Raw genomic sequence first — 16,824 nt, 5'->3', positions numbered from 1 at the left:
CCGTGGGAGTACTGCATCCAGTTTTGGGTGCCGTACTTCAAGAAGGACGCTGATAGACTCAAGAGGATCCAGAGGAGGGTCACTTGTACGGTTAGGGTTTACAGGACAAACCTTATGAGGAGAGACTGAGGGACCTGGACCTCTTCAACCTCCACAAGAGAAGGCTGAGAGGTGACCTTGTGGTTGCCTACAAATTCATTAGAGAGAGTCAGCAAGGGTTCGGAGATGCTCTGTTCACCATGGTGCCTCTTGGGGTAACAAGGAACAATGATTACAAACTATCAGAGAGCAGATTTAGGCTAGACATCAGGAAAAACTTCTTCATGGTAAGGGTGGCCAAAATTTGGAATGGGCTTCCAAAGGAGGTGGTGCTCTCCCCTACCCTGGGGGTCTCTAAGAGAAGGCTGGATAGACATCTGGCTGGGGTCATCTGTCCCTAGCACTCTTTCCTGCACAGGCAGGGGTTCAGACTCAATGATCTGTTGAGTTCCCTTCCGACCCTAGCATCTATGAATCTCTGAATATAAAAGCAAACCCATGAGCCTATTGTTTCTGGCCATACTCTTCCCACAATGCTAAATCCTCTCTGCATCATCCTTTCCTGATCTTACATTTCAATGTAGATTATGAGCTCTCTGGGGTAAGGGCCCCTTTGTTATCTGTTCAATTAAATCCCTCTAAAACATAAGAATGAGAAGCAGGTTAAAGACTGAGAAAATAAAGGAAGAAAAGTTAAACCATAATTCCAGAGATACACACAATACAAGATATTGTCTTTTCCTGCAGACTATACATGAAGGTGGTTGGTTTCAAGTGCTGCCTGACCAGCTGCTTTCTTATATATACCAAGATAAAAGATCTGTTTCTATGAAGAGATATTTATCTCTAAACTAGCAATGCAAATCCCCTGAAGTTACTGGAAACCAGGCATTTACTTTACCAGAAGTTGGATCAGGTCCTCTGAAACTACTCAGATCTGATGAATGGTAAGAATTCAACCACAAAAAAGCAAAACAACATTCTACAGCAACAACGCAGAGTGATACTGCACTGTTTGATGAAAAGTTCTCTGGAACAACACTGCCTCTCCATTTTAACTTAATACCGGACCTACTGTAGAGAGACCCTGATCTTGACTACTGGTTTCTGGGCAAGGCCACAATACAAATTAGAAGCTGTAACTTTGGGGCCATTAATTCATTTTTTAATGGTAGCTGACTACCATGAAGATATTTTTGTAGCAGCATGGCATTTTAGGGTTCCAGCCACAAACCCCTAACAAACTCCAAGGCATGTGTGCAAAAGCTAATATGCACACTGTGCATAGTGAGGTCAGGAAGCATTACTGTTCTCATGTTTCCTCCAATAAATCCTCTACAGATATTTTAAGTCATTCTGGTATCATTTTATGCCATTAGCTCGTACATGAAGCTGCTTGTATTTTTGTTTCTTTGCCAGTCTCATCATTCTGACCCCCTCCCCCATCCTTTCTGCTTATACCACTGATGAGTGAATGGTCCACTGGGTCTAAAGTCACTTAGATCACAAAACTTTCTCCTCTGTGCCAGCAACAGTTTAAGATAGGGATCTAAAGGCCCTCCAGTGGGACACCAAAGAACTATTTTCTTGGGTACCTGTATGGCCCCTTCTACCACAGTAGCTTAGCATCCCACATTTTAATGTACGTCTCTTCACATCAATCATGAAGAAGTGAAGTATTATTAGCCTTATTTTACAGGTAGGTAAAAGGGAGAGGCTAAAAGGTATGGTAACATAGAACAGAAGAACAGGGAATTTAACTCACTTTTTTTTGTCCCAGGGTAGCATCCTAACTACTGCACCAAAGGGGTTCCAGCGTTACAAAAGCACCAAGAAACTAGAACATACAAAACACCTGCTTTTGTTCAAAGCTCCACTAAACTCCTGCAACAGGCTGCAAAGCAGAAAAAAGGAAGAATCTTTAATGGCACAAGGGCAGCTAGGAATGCCTTGGCATTAAATATTTTTATATTAAAAGGATTTTTTTAAGGAAAGGCACCTATTTTTATATCTGAGTTTAAATGATGGGATACTGAAACCAGGCCTATCCCAACCATGCCGTTGGTTCAGCGTTAAGATACAGTAAAAGATATCACCCACCACAACAAACCTTGCCTCTGATATCCAGCAATACATTTGGTGAAGAGACACTGCATGCCCAACATGCCACAAAACAGACTGCAAGCCTGGATCAGACCACAGTCACAGTTTAGGCCTAATGTATACCAAGGCAGATAGTTGACTCAGAAATATACAGCATCTGTATATTCTGTTTAGGTTCAGAGAATCAAACCACTGTCAAACCCAAGAGACCTGAAAAGCATGACTTATGAACAGGAAAAGGTAAAAGAACTAGGGTTATTTAGTCTGGAGAAGAGAAGATAACAGTCTTCTAATACTTGAAGGGCAATTACAGAGTGGATGGAGATGGGCTTTTTTCTGTGGCCATAGCAGACAGGACTAGGAACAATGGATTCAAGCTGCAACAGAGGAAATTTAGGTTGGAAATTAGGAGATTTCTGACCATGAGGGTAGTCAAGCATTGGAACAGGTTGCCTAGAGTTGAAAATTTCCAGAAATGGAGATTCTACAAGAACAGGTTGGACAAATAGAGGTAGAACAATTTAGTCAAAGAAGATCCTGCCCTTGAGCAAGGGGTTGAATTAAGTACTTTATGATGTGCCTTCCAGCCATATTTTCTTATGATTCGAATACCCTAGGTGTATTGTACAGATTCTTATATATAAACTTAAGAATTTTTAGAAATATTTTATTTGGCTGAAGTGAAAGGCTTCATAAACTGAGAATGGCTGTTACTATTATATTTCTCTTTCTAGAATGACGTAATCACTTTAAAAACTATACATTTAACATTTTAATTATGTCATTTGATGTTAAGCATAACAGTTTTGAGTTTGAACTCATTGTCCTGACTCTTATTCTTAACCCTTAGTCCTCCAAATGCTTCCACATCCAAGCATTGAAGTCAATGTGCATGAAAGTTAGGACTGTCTTTAATTTTCATATGGTCAGAATAGGGAGAGGAAAAACAAACAAAAGCTCTAAACACACCTGCACAATTTTCATAAACTGAATCAAACAGGAGTATCTGGCAAAGCCATGAGTGAGTTTAAGTATGAGTTTAAATAAATGGTTCTGTAGTTACCAGTAGGTACTATTCCAAGCTAAAAAGGAATCGCTGAAATTTTCAGGGGAAATGGGATCATCTTGGCCAGCCAAAAAAAACATACATAATAATTGTAATAAAATAGCATTATAAATGCCAGGAAAAATAGTTTTGGAATCTTTCATTCTGCTCATATTTCTCCGACTACAAACAGTACTTTCAGTATTTGATTCTAGAAACGTCAGCTTTCAAGTATGTGGGCCATAAAAAATATGGTTGTCTTAGAATTATACAGATGCTAATAAAATAGATAAAAGGTTGCAGTGACTTCATCTTATTGAAGAAAAGCAAGATGGAAACATACAAAAATTTTTGGTGCCTGCACCCTCAGAATCCTGACTTTGGCACCTCAGCTCCACATACAATGCCTGGATAGCATGGCGCACCTCGGAATAGGCTTTGTAATAGCCAGCATGCTGCAGAGGCAGCAAACTCAGTAAGCCTAGACCTAACCAGTAGGAAATTATGATGACTAAGGTGCATCTTAAATCCTGCCCCCCAACTCCTAGCACCGCATTCAAAGCTGGAAGGGGTTGCCTCCATCCGCATGGGTTCAACAATAAGTGACATCGCCTGATATTTGGAAGTTAAGACACCAAATAACTGAGCAAGGCTCACTATTTTGTTTTAAGATACAAGTTGGGGAAAATAGAAGTGATGCCCATCTCCCCCTTTACGTACCCATTTTAGATCTCTGGGTGAAACAGAGAAACATTTCTGGAGCAGGAATTGAAACTTAGAATCATGCCCTCCTAAGGGAGTGCCCTAACCATTAAGGTAAGAGTCACGCACCCTTTGGTGGTCTTTTTCAGGGTCAGCAAATCTTGAATTCTTTTCTGGTGTACAGGAAAGTATGGAGTACCCACATCCAGAGCACAATCTGGGCCGGAAGAGGATGGTAGAAGATACGTGTTTGAATCCTATCAGGCTGCAAAGAGCCTAGAACCTGGGTGTGCCACTTCCTGAGTAGCTGCTGTAACTACTAGGGTATATAACAAAAAAGGAGCCAAATCCTATTACTTTATGCACAACCAAATAAAGTGCTTCTCAAGACTTTGATAAAGGAACACCTTATTGAGCTTAGATACAAGCTAGACACTGAGCTGCTCAGTCCTATCAAGACTGGGGCAGATCTGGGCACTAAGAGAGGTGTCCAACCAAATCCAGGAATAGATATTATACTTGTACTATTATAAGTGATTGTACACCAGTCTATAACTCTAACATAACAGAAGTTGAACACACACACACACTGGTTTTAAAAAGGCAGAACCTGGTCTAAGATTTGCCCCCTCCACCAAAGGGCAAATGTGTGTTCTCTTTGCTACTGATCCAAACTACACTGCTTATAGAAAACCACACACTTAGATTGGTTCTGCCTCGGGCTTTTTGAATATCTGTACCTGCCCATAATGAGAGGAGCATTTTAAAACCAAATGTAAAGCACATATAAGTTAAATCCAAGATCATATACCAGCTGACTGGGGCTTTCAGGATCATAATTTTGTACTTAGGCACTTAAGTTTCACTTTAGGAGTGTGGCACAAATGCCAATTTATATATCAAGTCTGTGGCACAGTCAGGATTTGAGTTTCAGTAGGTCAGTGCTTTATAGACTTGAGACACTCCTGGATAGACTCTAGGCATCCTTTGGAAAATGCCAGGTCCAAGTTTTTACTCTTATAGAGCAGTTTTTGTCTGTTGCAAAAAACTCAGAAAGAGCACAACTATGAATTTATATTTGAAATCTCTGGGTTTATCTTGTGAATCATGTTTGTAAACGTAACATTGTATGACATCCACTGGCACTCTTGAAAGGATCTCAAGGCACCCCTGGGCTGCTGCATCACGCTGGTTGAGAATCATTATAGTAGATAGTTACTACAGGAGGCTGATGAGAAGGTCAAAGCCAGAGTGTCATTTAAGCAGGTTTTAATATAAATTGCTAAAACACTGAAAAATGCAGATGTTTTAAACAGATAGCTAATGTGAAAATGAGAGGAAATCTATTTACAAGCTGAGAATTCAGTTGAACCAGCTGAAGTGTTTGCCTGGAGAATGAGCATCTCCATGGTGTACAAAACTTGAAATCACTCCCCACATATAACTGTTCCAGCTAACTTCAGAGCAAAAAAAAAATCTCCTACAACCTTGTAGCATTTATGACTGATCATTCAAGACCACAGAACAATCTAAATTTCCTCACAAAATGAAATTTCCTCCCCAAAGTCAAAGCAAAAACTATTGTTTTTCCAAGAAAACATCTTTCTTCATCCTTTATTTAAATTATTCAATTTTTCAAAAATAACTTACAAGCATATCAGTCATTTAAGCACTTTTCGAAAGTACTACCTTCAGTGTCTTACCTATAGCAACAAGCAGGGAGCCTCTGGCATATACTCTCTATGAAGTATCCCTTTATGTTGTACAGGACCTTACTTTTCGCAAAATATAAGGAACTTGAAAGAAGCACTGTTTAAATATGATTTGCAAAACACAACTACAAACATTTGTACCAAAGTTCAGAATGAACTTATGCATATTTATCAGTCATCAGATATGGGAAGAAAAGAGAACGAGTGCTGCATTTGCCACCAGAATTGGAAGAAAGGTGAAGTTGGGGTATTTATAAGTTTATAAGCCACTCTGAACGTTTTTGGGAAGGCCAGCATATAAACCCAATCCATATATTAATTTGTGATTAAGGTAAAGATTCTATCTCATTTTAAGTCATGTTTGAAAATGGAAAATTTCAGAAGCATCTCAGTTCCCCAAGTCGTCTAATCTAACACGACTGTGTACGTGACATACCAAGAAAATTCAAGTTTTAGTATAATGTAGCTGTGTACCCTATTCAGGTGCATGCCCTCAGGACTGAAGAAAGCTAGGCACTTACCCAAATTTTATGTAAATAATGTTGGCTACATATAGGAATAATCTATGCTAATTCCCCCCCTCATTAAGTCTCCTTAGCATTTTCCAAAATTCCTTAGCCCTCTAAAACAGCTCTGAAGTTGCCAGGACTTTATCAGTCCAAGGCTACTTTAAGATAAGGCTCCTACTCGGTTTCACCAAGTATGCAGTAAAACAGAGCACAATTAGAAATTAGACATTGGGGCCAAAGATTTCCTATGCGTAGATATATAGATAACATGCTTGTTATAATCTAAGCAGTAGGCAAAAATTGTAACTGGTGTCTTATGCAGTTAAGTGAATTACATGTGTATCTGATATGTATGCATGCATGCATGCAAGTGGAATATGCTGCACATGTTCAAATAAACTGATTCCAGGCAAGCACAAATAGCTGGTTTTAAACTGAAATCAAAACAGCATGAAACAAGCAGTCTCTCCCTTTGTAGCATCTGATGAAGTAGGATGTCTCCTATGAAAGCTTAGGCCTCCCTGAACAGGTTAGTCTCTAAGATGCCACCCTGCCCTATCTTTTGCTGGACTTCAGACTAACACGGATAACTATCCAACTGAATTCCTGATTATAGGTGGGGCAAGGAAGGGGAGGAAGGCTGCAACCACATACTGTGCAACACACAGAGGCAGAGAAGAAACAGAATAATCTCCCTTGTTTTCTAATGCTCTTTAGAACACGATGCAAAATTGACATATTAGAAATCAAAGGTGAATCAAAGCTTTTCCAAAAAGCATATTTCTTTATAACTGCGGAAAGAACACCTTCCACTTAAACCTACTTTAAAATCTAATACTACTAAGGATCAATAATAAACTTTGCCCTGTCATATCAACATAATTCTACAGTAATTCATCTGAAATCACTGGAATGCCAATGATGTTTAACTGAGAACAGAATAAGCACCCTAACTACAGCAGAGCTTGTGGGCCATTGTACTAAATGAAATGACGAGTGTTTTTACTTGTTCTATTAAAAATCAGATAAAAAACCCTATGTGGTTGAATTATGTAGCAAAAGAAAAAGTGACTCTCCATCATGTTACGATGCATTTCTGTGATGCAGCATATGCCATTTAATATCTATGATGCTGAAAAGGTCAGACTATTTTTAAAAAATAGATTTTTTTCCCTTTAAAATTTAATACATTTTAATGAAAAATAAATTTGAAAACAAAACTACCTATGTTACCTAAATGTACATTTACTATAATTTCTAAAATAATTTAAATTAAACAACAATACAATATTTAAAAATATACTGGCTCTCAAAATTGAAAGGAAGTCCAGTCATAACTGGTAAAAGTCACTGGCTAAGCACCTGAAACTGGAGGGTTTTTGAAGTACTAAACTAAATTTTGGCAGCAGTAGTCCTTCCTAAATGTGCAGGCAAACTATTTTCTTCATTTCACCTTATTAAACTAGTTCACTTCAAGAGGAGACTGGACAGTCACCTTGCTGGAATCACCTGACCCCAGTTGTCTTTCCTGCCTAGTGCAGATGGGCTGGACCCAATGATCTTGTGAAGTCCCTTCTAGCCCCTTACAACCTATGAATCTATCTGCCAGCACCGAGAGGAGAGTGGGGAACCCACTTGCAGACATGCCTGCAGGGGACTTCACCACTCCCCGACACAGGGGCACAACAATTGAGGACGTGTATAGATATCCCTGGGGTAAGATCAGCTGTGCTGTGACCTGTCACTGTATAGTTGATTGCTCTCTACCAAAGACATCTGTTTCCAGCTTCACATTCCTTTCTAAACTTGGGTAAACTATCAACAGAAGGAGCAGAGTGCATCTGCCCAAAATAAACTACAGCAAAAACACTTGGTCTTGACTGGCTCTGAAGACTCAGTGATAACCAAAGAACCAAAACAAAACCTTCAGCCCAGGCTGAATTGTGCAAACATGCTCAGGTTCAAAAGAAAAACCTCCTACAGTTGATGGAGAAAGTGCATGCAGCACATGCACTCATGACTACAGGAAGACATAACTAAGGCATGCAGAGAAAAAACATCTTACAAATTTCTGTGAAGTGGCAGATAAGCTGAAAAGTCACAAGCCTGTAGTCATATGATTAGAGTACACTCCTAGGAGCTAGGACTGATAGGTTTGAACCCTCAGGCTGAGGATGGCCTAGAACTTGTGTCTCACATCTTGGGTGGCTACTCTAAGATTATATATATGTGAGCATGTCCTCTTCTGGAAATGTTTTAAAAGAAAAGAATCAGTTCTGCTCTGTTCTTAAAAAAAAAAAAAAAGCCTGTAGATGTTTACTCTCAAGAAAGGATCCCCAGGAGATCCTGCAAACCTGAGACAGGCACCAAACCTCCTATAAACAGTCGGATTTCAAACATACCCCAAAGTTGAGCATCCCTTAATTAGCCACCTGTAAGCAGTTTCCTGCTGAGTGTGCTGGATGGTTTGAAGGTAAGTGTAAGTGTTTTACCAATGAGTGACATCTGATTCCTAAAGCACTTTTCTTAAAATGGACACTAAAAAATTTCCTAAGAAAGTAGCATTTCTAACACATCCTACTCCAGAGGACTAGGGGACAAGAGAGGGAGAGAGAAAGGCATGAGTGCTGACAGAAACAAGCACACTAAAATAGATGTGAATTTTATATAGCTGAAGCATGAAAGTGATCCCTAAGGATCACTGCCAGAGAAGGGAAATACCAAAAGCAACCAGAAATTATTACAGGCAAAATATTTAGGTTTCATCTGCTCTGAAACGTGCACAAACATGGTAACCATTAGTTTCATAGCCCTGTTGTAAGTTGGGATAGTGGTCTAAATGGTCACAAATAAGTGAGGGATATGACAAAGCTCTATTACCAGTCCTTTCAGCCATTTAAGTATCATAAATCACAGCATATTTTTACATCACTTTTGTTTCCATAATCTCATCCTGACGACATGATGATAGAAAAAGATGCTGACCTCCCTAGAAGATGGGTGTTATAGATTACCTTTATGAAGACTGCATTCTGGACTGCACTCATAAAGATGAATTCAGTGTGACACGCAAAACTGCCTAAGAACTGACACACTAAGTCAATGCTTTCAAAGAGCTCACAGTTATTTTCAAGATTTAAAAAAGTACGTCCAAATCCACAACTGGCACAAGCTAATTCCTCCAAGTCACCAGAGTTGCACCCGTTTGTGTCAGTGTCAGTTTTAGCTCCTCAAGTTGTAACATACCCCTTGTTGTCAAAAGCCATTCATTTTAAACCAAGCTTAAAAAGGGTTTCAGCATCTTGTATTTTTCATAACCTAGAAAGCACAAGCTCAGGTGCGATTTGGTGGCAGCCTGTAAGTACATAAGGGGTGTGTATCAGGATCTGGGGGAACGCCTGTTCACCAGAGCACCCCAAGGAATAACAAGGTCCAACGGTCATAAACTCCTGCAAGACTGTTTTAGGCTGGACATAAGGAAAAACTTCTTTACTGTCAGAGCCCCTAAGGCCTGGAATAGACTCCCCCCATAGGTGGTGCAAGCATCTACTCTGAACACTTTTAAGAAACAGCTGGATGCTTATCTTGCTGGGATCCTTTGACCCTAGCTGACTTCCTGCCCCTTGAGCAGGGGGCTGGACCTGATGATCTTAACAAGGTCCCTTCCAGCCCTAATGTCTATTAAATTATGAAACCTATAAAGGAGAATCAACAGCCAAATCAAGGAAAAAAGAAACATCTCTCAACACAATGCATCTTGCAGGAAGAACAAAACCTCCAAAGGAAAAAAGTGTAATGATTATTCATGTTCCACTCTCAGTAACTGCATTCACACATTTTTCAGTGCTGTGAGTTTCTAATCCAGAATGCTACTCTGGGACAAGACCAGAATGCAACATGTGAATTTAATATACTTGTAGCATGCAATTTACATTAAAATATGTAGATATACACTAAATGCAAATATGGCTCTTTAAGTTCCATTAGGATTCTATGCTTACATTTACAATGCTGCTGTCAAACATACTTCATTTATAAGTTAGCAAGTTTATTTTCCTAAATGCCAGTTCCTTAAACTCATGCTATAATATGAAAGGAAAGAAACATTAAAATTACCACCAGTATTAAGACTACATTTGAAAGTGGACATACGTGTAAGTTTTGTATTAAAGTGGGAGGAGGGTAGTAGGGAGAAGGCTTATGTTTGTTGGTGGGTGCCTTAGCTATTCCAGAGCAATGATTTTGCTTGTCCACTCTTAACCTGCACTAATCAAAGCTAAGTCAGTTTTGCCCATTAATGAAACAGGCAGTACATACTTAGGATTTAGCTTCACTTTCTATGGGTTAGAAACAATCAGACAAAGCAGTTATGCTGGATTCAGTCACACTTTAGTAACTCTCTGTCCCCCTTCTAATGCAGCACGAAAGGTTTCACCATCCACATCACTGGAAATTCATTAACAGTTCTCATTATGAGCCAGAACTCCGGTCTCTCTTCCACAGCTACATGGATTCTGCAAAGCTAACAGGGACAGAATCTTATTTTTGGTAGTAAGCAGATACAAAACCAAAAACACCGAGAGGATGCTATGAGATTCACTCTAATGAGTGCTGCAGTGATCATGGGGTGATGATGTTGGCCCTCATATTTATAGACAGGATATGTCCTTGCAGGAAGAATGAAATAGATGACCTAAATCATGATTTGTGGTCTTGTTCATTCTTTGACATAAGAGGGAAATGGATCTCTCCATTAGTGAAAAATTTCAAGCACTAGGCCAATGAAGAAAAAACAATCTGCCTCCTCTCTAGCAACTTACAACCTGTCCTATATTCTGTAGGTATAGCTGCACTACTTACAAAAATAATAAGGGCCAAAATCAAATAGAATTCCCCCTTTTTTTATTCTACTAGTTTATATTGCTTTATTTTATTTAGTTTTTATGTATTATTACATTATGTTTGATATTACTTTTGTTGAAATTAATGGAATGTCTAATTTTAGCATATTATTTTACTAGCAACTAAAAATCACATAAAATGATATGTAATAATAGATGTATTGTTAATTCTACTGTACCATTTTAATGAAAGCTGGAAATGAACTACTACCACTATGGATGTCACTTGAAATATGTAAAGGGAGAGGACCTGTACAGCAAGAAAGTGATCAGATCCCAAGTACTGCAGTAGTAAAGCCTACTCTGTTACAATACAGATGTATGGTACAACTCTCAACCCAACCCTTCTGTTTTTAAGGATTCACATGAGTTACATCACACAGCTCAGGGTGCAGCCAGTTTGAGGTTATAACCTGTTAAGATAAAACTCACACAGAGCATGAAGTAGACTTTCATTTCAATAAATTTGACTAGAAACACTCAAGTCAACAGAATTAAAAGATCTCTGTGTGTACATGTGTTTGAGAGAGAGACTTTGTGGACTAACAGTTGTTGCCACATAGAACCCTCCTCTCCTCTCTTCTCCACTCCTGCAAAACTAAGATATGCTCTTATCTAGTTAAAACAAAACAAAACAAAAAATATCCAAACTTGTAGGGCCTAAATCCAGGCTTTAACCCAGTAAAATGCTCATCACATGAATGAGAAATTCAACAGGTTTATGGTTTTAAGAGCAGAGGCCATAAATGTTTATGAAAGCCTAGGTGTGTATTGCTTGAGACATACAAGGACACAACAACTGTAAGGGACTGTGAGAGTCCTGAGGGCACAGCCTCAGGTTGCAGGTCTAGCACTGACAATGTCTTGCTACATGACCTTGAGCAAGTCACTCACATGCCTGATCCAGAAAAGCACTTAAGCATCATATATATATAATCCTACTGACTTCAATAAGATTGTGCAGCCTGCTTGAGTATTTTGCTTGAGCAGGTTTCCAACCTGTTTATCTAGCTGTAAAAGCAATGAACAATTAAAAGTTAAATTTGTTTCATAACTAGTCAATTTATTCATCACACCTCCCTCCCTCTGCAAGTTATAATGTTTTAGTGGCCATGAAGCAGTTTAGATACCCAGTGATGAACGTTCCGTAAGTATAATGTTATCATTTCTAGATCACATTTTGTGATTTGATTTCAGGTAAGTGACATTTATTATATACATCAGGGATTAAAATTATAGGAAAGGATTTGCCTATTCTGTTAACCCAATTAGGTGCCCCAAAGTAACAGGTTTTACTCCAGTTTCAAGACAATAAAACTGATCCCATACACACTTAAGCAAATGGGACTTCTCACAGTCATAGAGCCATGAATGTGTTCAAGTGTGATTTGATCACAGATCCCACAGTAAAAATGCCTGATCCAAATTGCTAATTCTTTTACTGTTTATGTAATGGGGTATAGTCTTGATTTGATTTCTAGGTTTATATATTAAACCACAGGTCTGTCACATGTGACAACTCAGTTCTAATTAGTAGCAGTGCACAGTGTTTTCTGGATGGGGAGCCTATATAAACACAAGGCTGTGAATAAAAAAAAAAAAATATCAATGACCCACCAATGGGGAATTAAAGCATTGTTTGTTTTTTTTTCCATTTTACAGAGGAAACCAAGACAGTAAAATTTGTTAACTTGGCCACGGTCAAGGTTGACTCTGGCCTGTGGCATAGCTGGGAGTAACACCCAGATCTCCCAGCTCCTGCTCCCAGGCCTTAAACACAACACTATTATTCCTCTATGTTTCATGTCATATCACAAATCAAACGAACACAATGTTCTGCAGGTTTCTGTCCTTGGTGCAGAAGTAGTCTGTATCCGGGAATAAGACATTTCATTTACATACTCCTAAAGTCTCTAAGAAAGTCAATGTTAAAATAGATGCTATTGTTACTACAGGAGTCAAAGGGAATTGGGTTCTATTTTTATAACAAGTTTCCTTTATAAATTTGGCCAAACATCTTAGCTCTAGATTTGCTGGAGACATATCTAGATTAGGAGATTAGGCCCAGATCCTGTTCCACCTCTTAAATGTCTAAGGGGACTTTGGCATGTGCCTATGATGCTTTTCCACCCTGCGCAAGCCCGTGAAAACAAACAGAATCACCCCATTAACTTTTGTAATACATCCTCATGTCAGCCTTAAGAATAAGTTACAAAAACCAGAGAGAAGGACAATTTTGGCACTAACTCTTCTCTAGGGACAAGAACAGGGTAGAATGGGATCACACCTGGGTACCAAGCAAATGGAAAGAATTAAGGTTTTACACTCTTATCACTCCTAGGAGCTGCCAAGCACCTGCAGCTCCAGCACCTGTAGCTAAATGAATAGGTGCTCATTACCTTAAAAAACTGGGCAGTAGCTTCTGCACAGTGGGCCTGCTACCTAATAAAACTGCCAAACATGCCCATGCCTTAAAAGTCTTGATGCTTCAGTTTTGCCATCTGCAAATGGAAACGCAACCTGTAGCAGGGGTTTGCCAATACCTGCAACGTATTTTGAAATTCTACAAAACAAACTCCTCTACAGCCTGGAAATCCTGTTACTTGCACAGAGCTGCTCTTTTGATAGCTGATAGATTTCTAGCCTGAGATCCTGGACCTTGGTTAGGGAGTTGCAGCGTGAGCCCAAGCTCCTACCAGCTTCCTTCGGGCTCCAAACTCGCCTCAGTGAATGGTCAACAAACAGGATAAATGGAGAAGTTATATTTCATGCTCTCCCCCCCCACACACACTGAGATGGCATGAAAAATATTGAATTCTTTACCTAGAAAGCCTAGCTGACCTGCCCTAACTAACACTCCTGCTTCCAGCAAGGGGACTTCAGAGTGAAACCTTGATAACTGCAAATACAACCCCGGTTGCTGTCCTGGCCTTCCACAGGGCATCCCCCACGTGCCAGAGGGTTGAGTGGGTCTTCCCCTGGGCTGGGAGCAGCCCTATTTCCCCAGCTTCCCTTGCTGGGGCGAGTGCGTTTTGTCCTGCACCACGCAGGCCCTGCTCCCTGGCCTCAGTTTTCCCAGCTGTGAAATGAGCGCCTCCCTTGGGCTGCACTACCCTTGTGGAGGGCAGGGGCTGTCTTGCCATGACAGGGGCAGCACATCTCCCGGGGGCCGGCGGTGGTTGGGAGGCTCCCGAGGAGGCCTGCACAGGCTGGTGGGGAGGGAGGTGGATGCAGGAGAGTCTCTGCCGCCCGCTCCCGGCCCCGGCCCCCCCGCGTGCCCCGGGGCCGGCCGGCCGGGCGGGTGACCTGCACGCCGCTGTAGTGCTCGAAGAAGAAGAGCACCATGCTCTGGTAGATGGTGTAGAAGCGGTCGTCCAGCTCGCGGTAGAGGCGCGCGGGCAGCAGGGCGGACAGCAGGCGCCAGGCGCCCCAGGCCAGCACGTAGGTGGGCGCCGCGCCCAGCATGACGGCGGCCGGCAGCGCGTAGCGCAGCGAGTAGGTGTGCAGCACCAGCGACAGCAGCATCCTTCCGCCGCCCCAGCCCGGCGCGGCCCGGCCCGGCTCGGCTCCGCACGTGGGCCGCCGTCAGGCCGGGCTCCGCATGGCCCCGCGCGGCGGGCGGGGGGGCGCGGCGCGGCGCGGGGCGGGGCACGTCTGCCGGGCGGGGCAGCGGCAGGAAGGCGGCAGCGCGGGGCTTCCGGGGCGGGCTGCAGCCCCTTCCCTTCCCTGCCCTGCCCTGCCCTGCCCTCGGGGCCTGTGCGCGTTGCCCCGCTGCCAAACGTGCGCACCTCATGTTGCACGGGGCTGGAGGCGGGGCCTGAGCCCCTGGTCTAGGCCTCAAGAGGGACAGGCAGGTTCCCCGTGGGCAGCGCCTTACCCAGACTCCTGGTGGCCCCGGTGAACTTTTAGTACATCGGGCCCCTTTGCGGCAGAGATGATGATGATGATAATAATAATCATTATTTTCATTTCTTTTTTATTATTATTATTATTACACATTTTTCCGTGTCCTGAGGCTGGGATCATCTGACCCCAGCGCTCTTTGCTGCTTAGGCAGGGGGTCAGACTTGGTGATCTGTTGAGGTCCCTTCTGACCCTGGCATCTAGGAAAAGCCTAAATCAAATTCCAAATCTGTGAGTTGGTCCAGAACTGCCTTACTACGGGCAAACATCCTCCACCCCCATCTGGGGCTTCAGGTGTTTCCAAATCTTTTGGCGGGCATCCTACGTGCGGGCCCAAGCCTGAAGGCTTGGGGTTCGGATGCCCCCAAGTTTTGCTTGCCCTCAGCTGTAAGGCTGCAGGAGCCAGCTAGGGAGGAGTCTCCCCGTTAGTGACACATAGGGGCTGCACACAGGTGCACGTGCACCTGCTGAGTGTGGTGCTGCACGCCCTGCGAGCAGGTGCTACCAATGCTCAGCGGCACCTTCAGGCGGTTGCTGCTCTCCTCTTGCTGCCAACATCATCGGTGGTGTCTGGGCAGTCCGCAATCGCTACTGATAACTGCTGATGCTACCAGCAGTGTCTGTGCATGGTTGCCAACCACTGGTTGGCACTCACCACTCCTGCCTGTCCCTTGCTGCCAGCAGCACTGGGGCAGCCTGCAGCAGCTCCCCAGTTGCCTCCGGCATGCTCGCTGTGCCCTCAGTCTCCAGGGGCACGCAGCGTTCATGAGTCTCCCACTTAGCTGCTGGGGTGGGAAGGTCCGGGCTTTATGCCCACTTTATGGAATAATTCTTTTCACCATTTTTGGGCCCCCTTTCTCTCCAGGCCCTGGGCAGCCGCCTGGTTCACCTATGCCAGTGTCTGGCCCTGCCCATCGTGTCCCCAAGCTGTGGCAATGCTCCCGGTTTCAGGGGAGGGGCTGGGATGCAGCCCCAGCACTAAGTCTGAGTAGAGTCCAGTCTCACAGACTGGCTCAGTCCTTTCCAGCTCCCAGTAGTAGCTACAGCGGCGGTGCCCACCCTCCAGCCCACAGAGCTGTGTCCCGGCTCTCCTGGGTTCCAGGTGCAGGGGGGCACTACCAGTCAGGAGGTCAGGCTGCATGCAAGAGAGGGCTGGAGGCACTGAAATGTATCTGAAATCCAAAACTCTTGGTTCAAAGACTATACCTTTTATTAGACCAACTAAGAAATCACAAAAAAATTACTTTTCTTCGCAATTTCTTAGTTGGTCTAATAAAAGGTATAATCTTGGAACCAAGAGTTTTACAGTTTTGCGTTTCTTTTTGTCTCAGACTAACACGGCTACTAAATACATCCCTGGAACATATTTAACACGCCAACCCCATGTGCTCATGGACCGGCCCTATGCCATTCATCTGGAGCACTGCTGGATTAGACTGCCCTATACGCCAGCATCAGAGTGACTGAACAGGTCCCAGTCCCTCAATTCTGAGCAGATTGCACACGTAACTCTTGGCTGTCTCCAACCCGGGGCTTTGTGAGTGCAGATGGAATTTTCCTTTGCTGGTTTCTCCTGGCCTGGCACCGGAATGAAGAGTGGAGAGACTTTCTCTTGTGTTTGCTGTGACCCCTAGCCATCTGTCTAATTTGACTGAAGACAAGGAGGAGAGAAAGGAGTAGTTTGGGGCAAGAAATCTGTTGAGACTGTAACTGAAGAAAAAAGAAATAAGGACAAATTGGAAGAAAACTCCATGATTGTATCTAGTTGTGCATCAAGACTGGTGGCTGTGATGAACACTTAAATACGATGAGGAGTTGAAGGGACCATGGGAAAAACAGAACTGTCTGGGCAAAGAAAATGGGAGATGGAGCCAGCAGCATAGACTGGGACTAGGAGTAGGAGAATGAGT

The 16,824-nt window shown here is 42.7% G+C and overlaps 1 protein-coding gene across 1 annotated transcript in view; it reads right to left on the bottom strand.

Moving 5' to 3' along the window:
* Positions 1–14,686, bottom strand: part of AGPAT5 (1-acylglycerol-3-phosphate O-acyltransferase 5) — a 103,155-nt gene extending 88,469 nt beyond the window's left edge. The window contains exon 1 of the mRNA XM_090033507.1: positions 14,318–14,686. Within this exon, the coding sequence (XP_089889633.1) occupies positions 14,318–14,536 (219 nt within the window). The 5' untranslated portion in view covers positions 14,537–14,686. The remainder of the gene's footprint in view (positions 1–14,317) is intronic.
* Positions 14,687–16,824: the final 2,138 nt, after the last annotated feature.

This window comes from Crocodylus siamensis, chromosome 1 (genome assembly GCF_052110815.1).
Source record: "Crocodylus siamensis isolate JL-2025a chromosome 1, ASM5211081v1, whole genome shotgun sequence".
NCBI lineage: Eukaryota > Metazoa > Chordata > Crocodylia > Crocodylidae > Crocodylus > Crocodylus siamensis.
This window is presented reverse-complemented; position numbering and strand designations above follow the sequence as displayed.